This window comes from Rhineura floridana, chromosome 20 (genome assembly GCF_030035675.1).
Source record: "Rhineura floridana isolate rRhiFlo1 chromosome 20, rRhiFlo1.hap2, whole genome shotgun sequence".
In the NCBI taxonomy this organism is placed as follows: Eukaryota; Metazoa; Chordata; class Lepidosauria; order Squamata; family Rhineuridae; genus Rhineura; species Rhineura floridana.
The window spans coordinates 831,806-848,500 of NC_084499.1; the positions used below are offsets into that span (position 1 = coordinate 831,806).

The 16,695-nt window shown below is 50.0% G+C and overlaps 2 protein-coding genes across 2 annotated transcripts in view; both read right to left on the bottom strand.

The window, feature by feature from the left end:
• Positions 1 to 349: 349 nt before the first annotated feature.
• LRRC26 (leucine rich repeat containing 26) lies at positions 350 to 4,201 on the bottom strand. The gene is made up of 2 exons (XM_061603989.1): positions 3,172 to 4,201; positions 350 to 2,534 (listed from the first exon to the last, which is right to left on the bottom strand). Exons 1-2 carry the CDS (start codon positions 3,845 to 3,847, stop codon positions 2,260 to 2,262), a joined length of 951 nt encoding a protein of 316 aa, XP_061459973.1. The 5' UTR covers positions 3,848 to 4,201; the 3' UTR covers positions 350 to 2,259.
• Positions 4,202 to 5,730: 1,529 nt separating this feature from the next.
• Positions 5,731 to 16,695, bottom strand: part of LOC133373965 (uncharacterized) — a 48,347-nt gene continuing 37,382 nt past the window's right edge. The window contains exons 23-32 of the mRNA XM_061604462.1: positions 15,729 to 15,844; positions 15,096 to 15,214; positions 14,663 to 14,823; positions 14,216 to 14,328; positions 12,463 to 12,587; positions 9,864 to 10,079; positions 8,713 to 8,817; positions 7,038 to 7,148; positions 6,242 to 6,258; positions 5,731 to 6,028 (exon numbers count right to left, since the gene is read on the bottom strand). Of these exons, the coding sequence (XP_061460446.1) occupies positions 5,852 to 6,028; positions 6,242 to 6,258; positions 7,038 to 7,148; positions 8,713 to 8,817; positions 9,864 to 10,079; positions 12,463 to 12,587; positions 14,216 to 14,328; positions 14,663 to 14,823; positions 15,096 to 15,214; positions 15,729 to 15,844 (1,260 nt within the window). The 3' untranslated portion in view covers positions 5,731 to 5,851. The remainder of the gene's footprint in view (positions 6,029 to 6,241; positions 6,259 to 7,037; positions 7,149 to 8,712; positions 8,818 to 9,863; positions 10,080 to 12,462; positions 12,588 to 14,215; positions 14,329 to 14,662; positions 14,824 to 15,095; positions 15,215 to 15,728; positions 15,845 to 16,695) is intronic.

Genomic DNA, 16,695 nt, shown 5'->3' on the forward strand with positions numbered 1-16,695 from the left:
TGATTGGCTCATACATAGGGACCTGGCTGGGACGCTGCTTCCAAAAAAATAACAGGTCTATGACACACACATACCCACAACCCCGACTACACCCGTCTGCGAGCCAAGTAAAACGGTTTGGAGCCTGATTTTCCCCAACATACTGGACTACCCCTGTATCAGGGAAACCCAAAAGCACTGAGATTGGTGTTGTTTGAGGGTAACCTCATGTGGACCATACAAATTAAATGGGAACACAAACCTCAAGGTGAATGCCTGAGTAAACCCGGAATGCCTTTCCTGCAGTGAATGTACGTTTTCTATTTGAAAAAAGGACTAAGCGCAAAATGGATCTGAGAGTGTGCAGAGTGCTTTTATTAAAAGAACTGGTTACTATTTTAAAAACAATAACCCTAAAAACACTGCCTGCTGCGTGATTTGTACTGAGTGGTGGCAAGGTCAGGTTCCAACAGCTGGAATGGCTGCAGGTAGCTAGAATCATAGGAACCTGTGATGGAGTTTGTAGCCAAGACTGGAAGCTTGTGGTCAAAGGGCCAAGCCGGAGCCAGAAGGGTGGATTGGGACAGGCTGGGGATGTAGATTGCCGGGGAAGAGACTGGAGGCATGGACAGGTAACTAGGTTGCTTTTCTCCACAACTGTGCCCTCCAAAGTGGGGCGGTGGGGCCAGATTCAGTTATGCTTGCCCAGTAGGAAGTGTGGCGGCATGTCACCCCAACCTTCTCCTCGTACCGTTGCCCAGTTGGAGGAAGTGCTAAGGGAGCTGGAGTTATACAGCAGGAAGTGGAGTAGGACTGATGATCCCAGATCGCTGGCCTCCTCCTGGGCCGTGGCATTTCTCTCCTGGCTTGAACTGCTACTTGCAGGCCTACTGCTACAGGGACTCAGAGCCTGGCCTACTGACAGCACCTCTGGACATGTGCAGAGGAAAGGGGACTGCATTTTATTATCTCTCAGAACCATCCCCACACTTAGATAATTAACAGTTGGGAAATAACAAGAATGTGTCATTTTTCCCGGCTTTAAGAAAAACAGGAACTTGCCACATAACTGTACCCTATTTTTTCATGTGGCCCAGTATTCTTTAGTCTGGCCGGCAGCAACACTCGCTGGCCTTGGGCAGCTAGAGGCGTTTCCCATCACTAGTTTTAGACATCTCTTTTCTGTCAAGCAGCCAATAGGATGAACATCCCAACCGATAGAATCCTGGCCATTTGGCAACTATGGAGTACAAAGCAAATGGGGGTCTCTGGTTGCCCAAAGCAGGCTACTACAGCCTGATGGGATCAGCAACCGCTTCTCCTCCAGGAAGGAAAAAGGCAACAGTTTTGCAGTCATGATGGGAGACATCCAGCCCTCTCTCTTTAAGACAAGGTGAGGTGGAATTGAACCAAATCCCTTCTAAGGAGATGAACTGACAACATACATCCACTGGATACCTCTTTGGTAACGACTTAGAGGTGGGCTACTTCCATGTCATATTCATGGCTCTGTGCCAGTTTAGACCTTGAAGCTGTTCCTACATCCAAGGCAGGCTAGTGGAGGGGCATGCTGGCTCAGCCCTCACTTTTTCCTTCTCACCCAGACAGGGTCTCAAGATCACAGAATGCTTGTCCCACAAGATTGATTGCTGGGCTTGCATCTTCAAGATCTGTGTTCAGATCCTACCTTTTGCTGCAGGCTTGCCATTCTTGGCCAAGTCATGCTTCCTCAGGAGCTAATCAGAAGAATCTTGAAACACTAGTTGTGCCACACAGTTGTACTGGGGAAGGGGAGCAGCAGTCCTTGGGCTTAGGAGTTAGGCCAGCACCAGCAGCTGCATCATGCTAGCTGGAAAAGGCTTATTGGCCCCGGGTGTCCTCTGGCTTAGCTAGCCTGGGCAGGGGCTGCGATGGTGCTGAAGCAGTGCTGGACCTCTGCCTGTAGTCTACAAACCGTTACAAGTGCCAGTACTGCTTCACCAAGGCACATTGCTCTTGCCAAGGATGTGTGCGTGCATGAAGGCAATTTCAGAGCCAAGGGGAGTCGGGGGAGGAAAGGTTCAGAACCCCTCTGCTATTTGCTGTCCCTTCACTTTGAATCTGCTCCATGCTTTATTCTAACACAGGGTTATATCTTGGTCACATAAACCAGGAATGACAGCGGCCCACGTTGCATCACAGGGGCACTGCAGGGCAAACATAATAAAGACGGAAGAGAAGGTCACTTTGCAAGGGCCAAATAAAGAGTTAAAGCAGCAGCAGTTGGGAAGCACAGATTGTCTAGTGAGGAGGACGGTGCTCTGCACGCCTTGCCAAGGCACCTGGACGAATAGATGACACCTTTGCAATCTTTGTGTGGGCCACCACTAGCGAGCCAACAAGGATGCACATACAGATGCTGGCTAGGAAGGTAGATGGGCCAATAAGCAGGAAAAAGGTATAATCCTGTCCACGCAGCCAGGGCTCCCAACAGTGAGCAAAAGAGTCATTCCCAATGGCAGCAATGGGATATTGGGTGAGGTATGCTGGCCGTTTGCAAGAGACTGAGTTCACGTCTGGAAAAGGAAGAAAGACAAACACTCAGGGCGCGGCCATGTTAGTGGCAGCAGGCAGGGATGTTGGTTGACCCAGAGGATTTCTACACAAGCATAAACCACTTTACACTTCCAAGCAAAACTAATTATGGGGATTTCTAAGACAAGGACTAGGATCTTTTAGCGATGCCAAAGTACTTGCTTTTCTGCAATTAGCTAGTAATCAAAACAGAGGTTCCACAGAGCAGTTAACAGAGTGCTCTAATCTTCATAAAAATCCAGCAACATCTTCGAGATTGTTAAAACTGAAGCTGGAGATAGATGGTTGTTGTCTTCAAAAGAGCTGGAGGTGCTGTGATAACAGCCAGGGTTGCCTGTGTATGTCTCACCCCTCAGTCCTGTCCCTGCCACCACTACATTTTTTTAAAGCTACTTGGGAGACAGGATCCTCCCCCCCCCCCGCCAAAAAAACCTTGTTACAGCTTCATGAATTTTGTATTCAAGAAAACAGCAGGGGAGTATTCTCTGCTAGAACTCTGAAGGGAGGGAGAGATAATTTGGGCTGGGCTGGGGAATGGGGAAGGGAGAGTAAATTTGAACTCTGGTTAAGCCAACAACTGCAAGTGAGCTTTCCATCCCCTCCCAGGGTCCCGCTCACCTGAGACTTTGTCCATGTTGTCAGTGAGCCACTGAAAGAGCGGCTGGATTGTGCAGGAACACCCCCAGGGGTTGTCATCAAGTCTGAGGTGCTGCAAGGAGGGCAGGTTGTTGAAGAAGTCAGCCGAGAGCAAGACCAGCGCGTTGCCATGTACGTACAGAGTCTGGAGATGGGGCAAGGCCCCTAGAAGCTCTGGTTCTAGCCTTAGGAGCTTGTTGTTCCCCAGATTTAGTGTTGTCAGACCTGGCACAGGGAGAAAGGTCTCCAGCTGCAGGATACTCAGGTAGTTCCCACTCAGGTCCAGCTCCCGCAGCTCGCTGAGGCCAGCCAGGGCCTGGCAGTGGATACTCCCAAGGATGTTGCTGCGAAGGCTCAAGTGGTGCAAGGCATACTGTGCTACAAAGGTGCGCTTCCGGAGGGCAGCAATGCGGTTGTAGTCCAGCAGGATGGTGGTGGCATTGGCTGGCAGATTCTCAGGCACAAACCGCAGCCTGTGCTCCATGCAGTTGACTTCTCCAGTGGAACAGCTGCAAACATCTGGACAGGCAGAGGAGGGTGGTGGTGGAAGGAGAAGGAGAACCACAGGGATTCCAAGGGTCCAAAGCCAACTGCTGCCGGGAACTCTGGAGCCTGTGGCTGGCAAAGGGAGGCTCTGGCTCCCACCACACCAAGCCATGAAGGCAACTCTCCACACCTGTCCTGACTCACAGCTTGTCCTTGAACCCCTTAACCCGTCAACCTTTCCTCGCAAAAGGATGCCGATGCACGAGAGATGCACAGAGAGGGTTGCTGGGGCTCCCCTTCTCAGCCCCTCTGGTCCCTACAAAGTTTTACACCCATGCCAGCCTCGCTCCTGCCCAGCTATTGCCTTGGCTGCTCTTCTTCAGCGGGTGGAGCTTTTGCTCTTCCTTAGCAAATATTTTAACAGGACAGCCTCGCCTGCCAAGGGACAGAGCCACAGCTTCCGTGTGGGCCCAGCCTGTCTCCTCCAAGAGAGCCATGCCAGGAGAAGCGGCATCAACCCTTTCCTGCAGCGTTCTGCACTCAGGCTGCCCTGATACATGCCAGGCTAGCTAAGGGCCTGCTCATGAGTACATTTTATCCAGCTGCTCAGAGAAGCATTTTAGACTCATGACAACAAGCTTGTAAGGTAGGTGAGGCTGGCACATGGAGACACTGCTCAGCTCAGTTCAAGACAGAAGGAAAGCCCTTCACACACAGTACAATTAGCTACTGGAATTCCCCATCACAGGAGGGGGTGACAACCCGCTTAGATGGCCTCAACGAAAGAAGTGGGCAAACTAATGGAGCAACTACGTCTGATGCTGGAGCCAGAACTTCTGGGGGCCTTGCCCACCTCCAGGCCCTGAAACACACTGAACTCCCCCTTGCTCAGCTTCTTCAGAACCTGCCCTCATTTGTCATAGCCTCCATGTTTAGATGCTGGTGATGGCCACCACGCCCTGCCCTGCCTGAGAGCTTCCCAGCCGGGGGGCATCTGCCTGGCTGGCTGCTCCTGGGAACAGGTTGATGGAATAAGAGTGGATAAAACGCCTGGCAAGGCAGCGTCAGTGCCCAGCAGCCCCTGGACCATTTCGTGCTGCATGAGGGGTGCCCCTTGGTTGGACTGCCAGGTGCCAGCCTACAAAGGAAAGAGGACTCAATAGGTCCATAGCGGCACCTGGCAGAGCAGGATCGATGCCTTGGCCCAGCACCCTCCACCCCCTTCCCAAAGAAGTCATGGTCCAGAGAGAGAACTCACAGCAGCCACAAAGCGAGGGCAGTTGCTGCTTTGAGAGGGAAGGGGGTCAAGGGGCAGAGCCACAAATCCAAGAAAGGCAGGCTCAGTCTTCCTACCTGAGGGGCTGCCTCGTCTGCCTTTATTGTTATTGTTATTGTTATTATTTATTGGATTTATCAGTTGCTTGACACCCAAAGGTCCTCAAGTTGCTTACACAATGTTAAAACAAAAACAAAACACACTATGAAAACATAATAAACAACAACAGAACAATAGCAGTAACATCCCCTACACACCCACAGGAAGGTTTGGCAGAGTATTAAAAACCAAACATCATCTCAATCTATGAAATGCCTGGGAGAAAAGGTATGTCTTTACCTGGCACCAAAAAGATAACAACAAAGTTGCCAGGCGGACCTCACTGGGGAGCACTTTCCACAAACAGGGAGCCACCACTGAAAAGGTCCTCTCCCTTGAGCCTCCCTCAGAGGGGGCACCTGGAGAAGGGCCTCAGAGGAAGATTTTTAAAAAGCAAGTCCGTGCGTTTATCTGCTCATTCATTGCCTTACCCATGAAGGAAGACATTTATTCTGAAGTGCAGAGAGGAGGTTTCTTGGTGGCTTTATGGGGAACAGCCAGTGACCAACATCTACAATCGGATTCTGCTTCAAACTTTCAGAATTGGGTTTGGGTTTTTCCCCATCAGAGCTTAACCCTAGAGTGGCCTTAAGACTGGGAGGGCCCTTCCAAGTGGCCCCATGGCCACCACTCTGCAGATGGGGAATCTGCCTTTGCTTTCCACTTTTGGGCCTATGCAGTTTGCCCAATAAAAACAGGAGCACACAAAGGAAACGCAATCCTCAACAACTTATGGGGGATCAATGCCCCAAAACCTTTTATTGGCCCTTTCTGTCCTTTTCCCAGGATGTGGTCGAAACATCACGGGTATTTGGCATCGTAGATGATTCTGGATGAGTTCCCTCGGTCCCTTTCGTCTTCTGCGGTGAGGTTGAGGGAGTGCGACACTTTGAACTGGACCATGGTTATGAGAGCCAGCTCGTCAGGATCCAGCTGGCTCAGGCTGGCCTCTGGGTGGGTGGGGAGGAAGAGGACACGCTGACTTGCCAGCTCCATGCCTGTTGACTTTTCACAGCCCAGCCCAATCCTATGGCCGCTGAACAAGGCAGGAAGGCAAGGTGTGAACAGGGCTTGGTGCTGGCTGGGGCCCTTCCCACCAGTGCAAAGTGGTGCAGTGAAGTATTCCAGAAACTCAAAGGAGGCTGCTTCCTCGGTGAGGCATGGCAAGCGGGCAGAGAGGAAGGGCGTGGCAGGGGCAAGAGGTGGAACTACAGTGCCAACTCAAGGCACAATCCTACCTGTCAGGGCTGGTGCTCTAGGAAGCACCAGTAACCAGTTAGCTGAGCCAGAAAGCAGGTGGCCCATTAATCCAGTCAACAGGTAAGTGAGTGGCAATGAACTGTTTGCACTGGGCCTGGGCAGCATTTTTACTGATGTCACTGAACTGATAGCCACAAGACACACTCTGGCCACATGCACAGGCCAGGAGCTCCCCCCTGCCCAGAGCAAGACGTACTGGCTGCCAGAGGCCACCTAGCACTTTGCACTAGCCACATCATCAGGACCATCAGTTTGGATCATGTTGCAACCCCCCTGCCATGCCTTTCCTGCTTAGCTTGCCAGCTTTGTTGGTAAAGGATACCGATGTATAAAATAAATAAGAAGAATGAAGTTTGATAAGGCCCATTTTCAAACCTCAGATCTCCAAGAGCTCAGGGTTAGCAAAAATTATTTATTTATTTGTGCAAAATAGCCAAGGTCTTGCAAGGACCTCTACTTTGATGGGGAACTTGGGCTTTGCAAAGTTTATTTTTATTCTATTTACCTTGCAGAAAGGCTGAGGTCCTGCAAAGTGGTTTATTGGGGGTCTACAGGACTCAGCTCTTGGACTTGCATGATCTCAAGTCATGCAAAGGAATAAAACATCAGGGATATTGTTTTAAGAAAGCCTCACTGAAAGCAAATTGTTGTCCCAAGAAATCTAGACCCAGAGATTGAGGGTACAAAGAATGCAGGGAGTTCTCACAGTGTTCACAGCCCAGCTCACTCTGGGAGGCTATTTGATTACCGGTACAGGTAGGCAGGCAAACAGAGCAATTATTCCAGGCAGTCATACGCTGGCAGTCATCCACACAGGTCTGCACTGGGAGGCCACAGACTGTAGGAAGAAACGTCACTCTGTTATTTGTCCATTGCCCATTGGACTCAACATTTCCTCTTCCAAATGTAAGCTCCCAGTAACTCTCAGTAGACTGTAACTCTGGACATACTATGTTAGCAATGTAAGCTGGTTTAAGTTATTCCTCCCCTTCAAAGCATGCACTCTAGACATGCTCCTCTGTGCAAAGAAAGTGTGGCTTAGCACCAATGGCCCAATCCACACCAGGTAGGAATTTGCCCCAAAGAAGATGCCAGGTGCTGATGGAAACACAGCACCCTCCACAAACCAGGTAAGGGGCCTCCCCACAGCTCTGGAACACCTTTCCCCCCAGATCATCTCAACCTGTGCCTATCCGCCATTGCTGAAGGAACACAGCCAAGGCTCAGATATACAGGGCTGCAGGCCGGATCAGAAAGTTCCATTTCCATGAAGTTCTGAGCTCAGCTGCCTCCCGCTTTAGAAATGACTATGCAGCACAGACTAGCAGTGCCATACACCATACGCAAGAAAGCCAGCAGAAGGGTGGCACCTTTATTTCATTAACTGGTAACCAAAGCAGCGGTTTTGCGTTTTGAATAAGCTACCTGAGAAACCCACCCACGCTCCTCCCACTAACATGTGTTTCTAGGAACATAGGATGCTGCCTCCTAGTGAGTCAGACCCTTGGTCCATCTAGCTCTGTATTGTCTGCACTGACTGGCAGCAGCAGCTCTCAGGGTTTCAAGCAGGGAGTCTCTCCCAGCCTGCCCTGGGGATGCCGCTGGGGACTGAACCAGGGACCTTCTGGATGCAAGGCGGCTGCTCTGTCACTGAGCTACCTGCCCCTTCCCATGTCTGTAACCCATCACCCCTTAAGCCTCCCCACCCCTCAGTCTCCCCATGACTGGCACATGTTTATATCCCCACAGAAAAGGCTTTTCCATTGGTACAGTGCTCAGCGCAACACCAGGCACTTCCCTCATAACAACAGCCGAATGGCACCGTCTAATGGCACCTTCAAATGAGAAAAGAGGGAAGAAAAATCAGAATACAATCCTGCAGTAGGGGAAGAAACTGATTACCTCAGTGTGAGAGGGCAGTTTGTCTTTAACAGTGCAATCCTAACCTACTCAGAAATCCTATTTTACGTAAGTGGAGCAGGATTGCAGCCGAAGTCATGGGACTTTAAAAGAAAGTCTAGCAATTCTGTCAGGAAAGTAAACACAGACTTCTTTTCGTTGGCTGTCCCCACCCACCACCACAAGGAGCAGCAGGTTCCTGGAAACCGGGTTGCCCAAGAAAGCCGGCAGGAACTGGCTGGGCCAGGATGTTCTGCTGGAACCACACACAGAGCTTTTTGCTTGAAAAGGCAAACCAAGTGTGTCCAGGTTTGCTGCACAGAAACTAGCCTTGTATTTGCAAACTTCCAGGTGTCCACAGCCTGCCAACAGCTGTGCTCTGTAGCCTCCTGGGACGTTGAGAACACACATTTTGCAGGATCAGGCCACACAGACAGGTTTATTGAGCCACTGCTTCCTGTTCCCAAGAGGGGCTCTGTGATAAGGACTGCCATCTCCCTTACCTTTCTCAGCCATAGTCTGGAATCTCCCACTGCAGTCACAGGCAGGGCGTGGTGGGGATGCCAAGGCCCTGCGGCAGTGTGGGCCACTGAAGCCCTCTGCACAAACTGAAAGAAAGCACAGCTATGAATACAGTGGGGACCAGGCCTGGCAGGCGAGTGCATTATGGCCCCAGCACCAGACATCCCAGAGCTCCCTGCAGTCACATTTTTGCAGCTATGGGACATGGCCTTCAAAGCCAATGGAATGTTCACACCCAGGTAGAGCTAAGAAGGCCCGGAAAAAAACTGGAAAAATTTGGGAGAAAAAAACTGAAATTTTTGGGGAAAACACCGGGAAACCAGACCTTCACATCTCTATGCCCAGCACCCAATCTGGGTTATTGTTGTTGTCATTGTTGCTGGAATAATAACAACGCAGCTCTCAAGCCCATGCTGGGGCATCCTACAGAAGGGTCGAGAAAAGAAGCAGGGGTCAATGGCGGCTTGGCCTTTTCAGTTGGCCACCTGACTTCAGTTGTTTTGCCACTTTTGTCTCTTTTCTTTTTACTGGTCTTTAACAGCAACCTGACACACAGAAATCCAACGGTTTACACCTTTCCTGACATCAACAACACAGTAACAGGGAAAGCTGCAGCTACTTAACATCTTGCATGTCAGGGTTAGTTTTAGAGGCACGGAGGCAGTGAGAGAGAAGGCAGCAGCTTTCAATGAAGGTCTTTGCAATCCAGGCCTGAGTGATCTACTGACGGGACCAGCCAGAACCCAGCCTGTTGCCGCTCAGTGGGGATGGGCACTCTGTACCTATGCAAGCAGCCCTTTTTACTACTTCACCAATCCCAAGGTGAATCATGGCTCAGAATGACACTTTGATGATGCCTTTCTCTCATCAGGAAGGAAGAAGAGCCCTGCTGGATCAAACCGGAGTTCATTTGGAGTAGCATCCATCCTGTTTCTGTCATGGGCTGACAGATCCCTCTGAAAGCCCACAAGGAGGGCACGAAGGTGATTTCCTTCCCCAGGACAGGAGTACGATGTCTCTCTCTGCACACCAAAGCTCCACTCAGCTACTGTGGCTAAGAGCCATTGTTGGGCCTGCTCACCTGAGACAGAGTGGTTTCTCCTCCCTCCCTCCCTCTCCAAAACACACTTACTAGTCCACATGTAAAGCGTGGAATCCAGCTTGGAGATAACACCATCCATGGAGCTTATCAGATAGAAGCCCTCCCCTGCATGGAGTATAGCAACACACACACTGCGCTCCATCAGGCACTCCTGCTTTGCCTGCTCCAGGCTCTTCGCAGAAGGGTACAACATGGACGGCTCTCCTGCCACGCCGTGGCCAGGCAGCGTATCAAACCACTCTGTGGCTGGGAAGAGAAGTGGTGTGGTGAGCTTGGTCTTATGTGCTAATTATGTGCTAGTTCAGAACTAGCTGGTCACCCACCCCCAAACTGCCTCTCTCCCTGTGGATTCATGTAGATATGAAACAGCTTGAGAGATGGAGCCCTGAGGGACCAGCCCCAAAGGCTACGGGGTCAAGGAGCAGAGCTCAGCATCACCTTCTGGAACCCGCCCATTAAGAAAGTCTGAACTCAGCGTAAAACAACACCTCGGGTCCCAATGCACTCAACAAGGTTTTCGGACTGCAAGCATTTAAAGTAAGGATCCAGAGGTGAGTGTGGGGGGGGGTGTTACGTACTTTTCTAAAGAGGCACATACATTGACAGTGGCCTGGTTTGAATGCTCAGTTCCCAGCTTGCTAAACCATAGCCTAAGACCAAGGAACGAGCAATGGGACTGTGTGCTCCCTCCTCTGGCCTCCTTTGGCACATAGGGCTCATCTACATGGTGATTTAGTGTGTGTTTGGTGCCCCTCACATCTCTTTTTAATTCACATGGTTCACATGACTTTACTGGCAAACAGAAGCTATCACGCAGTTTCCCCCCGTATCAGCTGATAATATAAAAAGTTTAGAGCAATATGGCTCCACTCCACACATCTTTGCAGACGGTTTGCTTCTATGGTTTTTAGCGGGTGAGTGAATAATCACTTTCAGCTGGGATAATCCCCTTTCTTCACCCACTAACTCTCCCACAAATTCCATTTTGTTTCCAGTAGTCTAGCAACTTCTGACTACTCTGTCTTCCCTCCTTCACCATTTGCTGCAGCTCTCCCTTCCTTCCTTCCTTTCTTCCCGAGTTAACTTCCTTCACTCCTTGTAACAAGTGATGGGAATTTTGAGGTAACATCTCTCCATGCCTGGTTTCTGACTTGTTTTAAAAGTCGCCTCAAAAATATTGATATTAGTATCAATATTTTAAAGAAAATATCAATATATATCAAAATATCAATATATATCAATAGTTCTGATATTGTTATTTTCTCAAAATACCAATTTTGATTTTTTTTAAAATATCAATATATTTGTTTTTCCAGTGGGGAAAGATAACTCAGAAAAAGCAAGGGGCAGTGGAGAAAGGGGGGCAGATGACTCTGCTTCTTTTCAACCACCAAACTTCAGGAAGTGGTGGGGCAGGAGGGAGCGGAAATACTGTGCATGTCAAAAATATTTGCACATGCAACTGAGCAACTGGAGTGAGTAAAAATGTAAAGTTAGAGGACGGGGCCACAAGGAAACAGTGACACTAATCCTTCCCAGAGGAACATCTACTTGTGTGAATGGGAAACAATGGATTTGAAGCTACCATTGATCACCAAGTGTGAACCTTGCAAATCTATTACGATGGTAAAAGCAGTGTATTTGCTACGAAGAAATGCTCCCATGTGGATAAGCCCATACACTCTGAGTTAATCAAGCCACAGTTAGCCAATACATCCAACATGACAGTTTACCAACCAGAATCCTAAGCCAACTTCAACCTTGACGTTGTTTGGTCCTTGTATTGTTTGTCTGTTTTTGGTTTTTGATTCATTGTATTTATTGTATTTATACATTGTACTTGTTTTTATCTTCTATGTACACAGCCCAGAGAGCCTTTGGGCTTAGGGCGGTATATAAATTAAATAAATAAATAAATAAATAACCTGTGGTTTAAGATCCCGGTAAGTTAGTAAAATGACGTTAAACCATGTAATGTTGGATGTAAAGGCTAACTTTGGTTCAGTTAAACCAGGACGTAAGTGCAGAGGAAGGGAGGTGAGGAGGAAGGGCAAGGGCCCCAATGCTGATGCCTGGCTGCTAAACTATGGCTTGGCAAGCAGGTAAATGAGCATCCAAAGTAAGCCACTATTTCAGATAATAATAACTAGCCTGGCTGGCTGGCTGGCTTCTCTTCCCAAGCTGCTTTATGTGAGGGGGTGGAAGAGGAACCATTGGAAAGCCAAGACGAAGGGGAAGGCAGCAGACTGCTTGGATGGCTTGCAAGATTTACTCAGAATCTGGGGATGTCTCCAGACTATTTTACAGGAGGAACTCAAGAGCATCCTGTGAAATTTAAGTTTGCACAATTAAAGTGCATTAAAGAGCTTTTAAAAAGAAACAGACTTTTTGCAGTTGGGAAAGTGACAAGGAAATGCATTGAAAAGTATGGGATGAACAAATGATTAATGGGAAGCCACATGCAACACCCTGCAAGCAAATCAGGATGCTCAATAAATAGGCTGTTTGGAGGAGTCTCGGGCCTTTCATTGTCCCATTGCTCTTCTTCTTCAGAGGAAGACACCATCACCATGGAAAGAGGGGGGGGGTTTCTCCAAACGCCACAGATTTAGCCACAAGGCTCTCTTACCTTCGCTACACTTGCACAGGAAAGGCCTCTTATCCTTGCAACTGGCATCACCAAGAAGTCCTGTGGCTGTGTCAAACCACACGCAATCCTTCATGCCACCATCAGCCAGGTCATCTTTCAAGTACCTTTCCCCACACACAGAAAAAAGGAAGAGGGTCGTTTGCAAATGCTCTCAGCCAGGATACTGCAATTCTAGGCCTCTCCACAGGTGAGTTTTGTTATGCACAAAATGCACTCTTGAGCAAGTATCACACAAAACTATCTGAACTTTTGCCCTCCCTTCCCCTTCCTGTTAGAGCTCTGCCAATTCTTAGATCAGATCTTGCTAACTTTGCGCCAGGTCATGCTCATGTGCCTCAAGAAATACATTCACTTAAGGCTCCTCTGAGTCTACAGTATCAATCTACAGAGGAGGCTGCCCACTGCTTCCCCATGTGAGTCAGTGTTTCGGCTGTGCCTTCTGCTGGGGTGGGTAACCCTTGCCATGTCACTGCATCAGCCACAATTTGTTATTCAGCCTCTCCTGAGTTGTCATGCTGTCAAATTATCTGCTCCCAGAGGAGGTTGCTCATTGCAACTCTGCCTGAGTCACTGCTTTGGAATTTCTTCCATCCAGTCAGCACTTCATGGGGGTGGGTAATCCTGCCACATCTCCACATTGTACAGTTGCTCATTTAGGCACTCCTAGTGCACCAGAATCATTTGATCTTAGAGGATGTTATTAGAGACATCTCTGTATGAGTAGCTGCTTCCTTCCTTTCATCCAATCCAGTAGCATGCCAAGAAGAATGCCCCCCCCATACAGAAACACTATAGACCTCTCCCCTGACAAGTATGCACTAAATACTAATGGTGTGGGGGTTTTTTTAGCATAAGAGTGAAATAGGCCTCCAGTCTTAATTCAGAGGGGAAGGAGGGCTACCTCAGCTACCGGAAGTTTGGTAAACCCTGCTTTAGACTTAGGCAGGGATTCGTCCTTATAAAATTATCTGTGAAGCACTCAGTTTAAGTAGGATACCAAATAAAAAAGGTTAACTCTAACCCTGAGCCAGGAAACCCTGTACACATGGTGTGGCTCTGGTTCTAGGTGACCACCAGCATTGTAATCTTCTGCAGGAAGAGCCGACATAGTCCACAGTCTTGCCAACTGGGCTACACAGCACTAAGCCACTGCTCTGTGGTGAGTAGAATTATCCCCAGGTTTCTTATTTCCTGGATCAAACTGCAGCGCTTGCCTCAAATGTGAGGTGAACAGCATGACACCCACATTCTTCTATGGCTCAGATTTTCATCTGAGCTGGGGAAGTATTCAGTTCCTTCCCTCACTCCCGCTAAGCCCTCACCCAAACTATGCCCCCCACTTCCACCTGACCCAGTTATCTGTTGGTCTGCTGCTGTGGCAGGGGACAGAAGAGGGACTGGATATGAAGCACACCAGGTACAAGTAGGATTGGGAAATGTGGTTTTCCAAGCTGTTGCTGTGGATGTCAGGAAGCTGGGGGTGGGGAGAAGTAAGGGAGAAGGCTTAGAGGCTCACGGATTGGGGTGCAATGAGATCCCGACAATTTGGATCATCTTCGATTAAGCTGGGCTATTTTCTTAACAAAAAACTGTTATGGGGGTACCTCAGTTTAATCAGAGCTGAACAAATTTGAGCTTGATGGAACATGCCCTTTGCTAGCGTGATCCCCTCACAGGATGGTCATTTGCCTTGGAGGGGTCGCCCGCCCAGAGAAGCCCTGCAGGTGCTCACGGTGCCATCTGCTGGCTGAGGGGCTCCTGTGCTGTCCACCGAAAGACGGATTCCTCCTGCAGATCATTCAAGCCTGTCCAGAAAGAGCCTCTGAAGTTTGAACGGATCCAGTCCTGGAAGGACAAGGGAGCCACAACCTCAAGGAGGATGGAAACAAGGCAGTGCTTGCATGCAGTGGCTGGCCTGTGTGGGCTTCCCTGTGTAGACGTGCACAAAGGACTGCTTGGGCATGAAGTTCCGGACCAATGAGGGGTGCTCCAAGTGCTCTGGAACAAGCACTACTTCCGCCTTGGACACAGCTGGGCGGGGGGCGAAGGTCAAGTACATCCCTCCCAGCCAGGGAGCCATTTGCTGGAAACCCCACAGCACATCCTCATGGGCCACAAGCCCCAGGCGCTCTCCATGTGCCTGGCTTCTGGAGGAATGCTGACACTGAGGACATCATACCCTCTCCTGGAGGGAGGTCAGGTACAGCAGCTCTGTCTTCCTGAACCTCCGGCAGGCGCGGAGGGCCTCGTCCCACCCATGGACCAAGGAAGAGTCCCAGAAGTAGCAGCTGCCGTTCCAGTGACTCCAGCCAGGCTCCATTGGACAGGAACTCCAAGCCGCTGAGGCGAGAGGAAACACGTTGCCCCAAAGGAGGCACAAGGGGGAACTGCCTGCTAGGTCTATAGACACATTCTGGAGTGGCCAAAATCCATCCAGGGATCTGTGATCTCATCCAACTAACAAAACGTTGTTAGCAAGAAGGTCCTCTGGCCAGGAGCCCTGAGGAGTTATTTGGTAGTGCATAGCTAGCAGGGCAAGCATATTTGGACCCGGCCCCTGCCCCTCCCCCCTGCTGGGCTTGGGAAGGGGGAAAGGTCAGCAAAGCACTTACCCCACATCCCTTCACACACCCACGGCTTGAGTTCAGAGCACGGGGATGCAGCCAAGCGCCCCTCTCCCTGGCGCCCAATCTCCAGGCAGGCCCCTCTGACAAGGGGCACATCAGCCAGCCTGGCGGGGGAAGCAAAGCAGGTTGCAAGTGGCTGGGAGGGGGTGGAATGGCACAGCTCCCTGGGCAGGTGCCAGAGGAACCAAGCCCACATTCCCGGCAGAGAAGAAAGGGGGAGGGTGCTGGTGAAAGGAGGTGCTGAGCCTTGCAACCTGGGGGTGCAGTTCTGAGGATGCGGCAGCAGGCACGGGTATGGCTATTGTCTTGTTGTGTACAGCAGCTCCTTCAGAAGTTGCATAGGAAAGATTCAGGCTGGCCAAACATTCAGCTGGCTGGGAGTTTCTGGATCAGCTGGTCAACAGAGGGCCAAAGTACTAGGGGAGCCCATCAGTCAGTGGGGAAGCACTTGCTCTGTGTCTGCATGCAGACGGTCCCAGCGTCAACTCTTGGCACAGCACAGAGGGAGGGAGGGAGGGAGGGAGAGAGGGAGGGAGGGAGGACAGCCTACCTGCCTGCCTCTGAGGGCAGAGCTGCCCACCTCCGCCCAAGGCAGTTACCTGCCCCAGAAACACTCACCAGGGAGAAGAGAGATCAGCAGCCTCGCCCGCCTCGCCCCACGCCCACACCCCATCCTTGTCTACATCATTCAGTCCTGTCCAACTGTCTTTCTGCACCATGGCTGCTATCCAGACCTGGAGGGGGAGAAAGGGACATGCTTCATTACAAGGACTCATTCTGCTGGCTTAACATATTCGCTGACAACATGAACATTCAGTTCTGCGCCAGCAAGATGGTATTCTGCTCCACAAAGTCAAATGAAACTTGTACTAGTATACCTTAATTTATTTAAGGCACACTTTATGTCTCACCAAGAAAAGATTATGAGACGATTGCAGCACAGAGCTAGTAAATCAGCATCACTCAGTCGTGGCCAGTGTGCGGGGGGGGGCAATATCTGTGCAGTTCCCTCCCATCCACCAGAACCTGGGGGCAAGTACTGTAAGGAGGGAGGAGTTCACCTGATCTGTTGCAGCTGAGTCTTTAGCATCAATCCCAGCATGACCCAAGGTATTAAGAAGACACACAAAGTGGGGCATACAGTTTTAAAATAAATAAATAAAATGACAACAACGTTTCTGGGTTTTATTGACATTTTGTCTACTGCTTACTTATATTTTGCTATTATTTGGGGATTATGGCTTTAATATTTTCTTACTAGCCACCTTGTGTGGTTCGATTTACAAACTCGAAAAGTGAGACACAAATGTTGGGGAACAGGCAGCTGCCCTTGGTCCATCCAGCTCAGCACTGCCTGCACTGGCTGGCAGCCACGCTTTAGGGTGTCCGGGAGGGAGCCTCTCCCAGCCCTTCCTGGGGCTGCATGCAAGGCAGATGCTCTGCCACCGAGTATGGCCCTTCTTAATATTCTTAAATAAATAAAAAGGTTAAGAATTATAAATGGAGATGTCATGCGGAGGAGGATGCCTGAGCAGGTACAATCAGTTGGAGGAAGCCCTTTGGATGAGGATGCACCCCCCTCCCT

Excerpts from the sequence above, each read along its gene's own strand:
- LRRC26 (XM_061603989.1), bottom strand. The coding sequence starts at position 3,847 with ATGGCTTGGTGTGGTGGGAGCCAGAGCCTCCCTTTGCCAGCCACAGGC. Across the intron at positions 2,535-3,171 it reads CAACATGGACAAAGTCTCAG|ACGTGAACTCAGTCTCTTGC; the intron begins GTGAGCGGGACC and ends TTCCTTTTCCAG.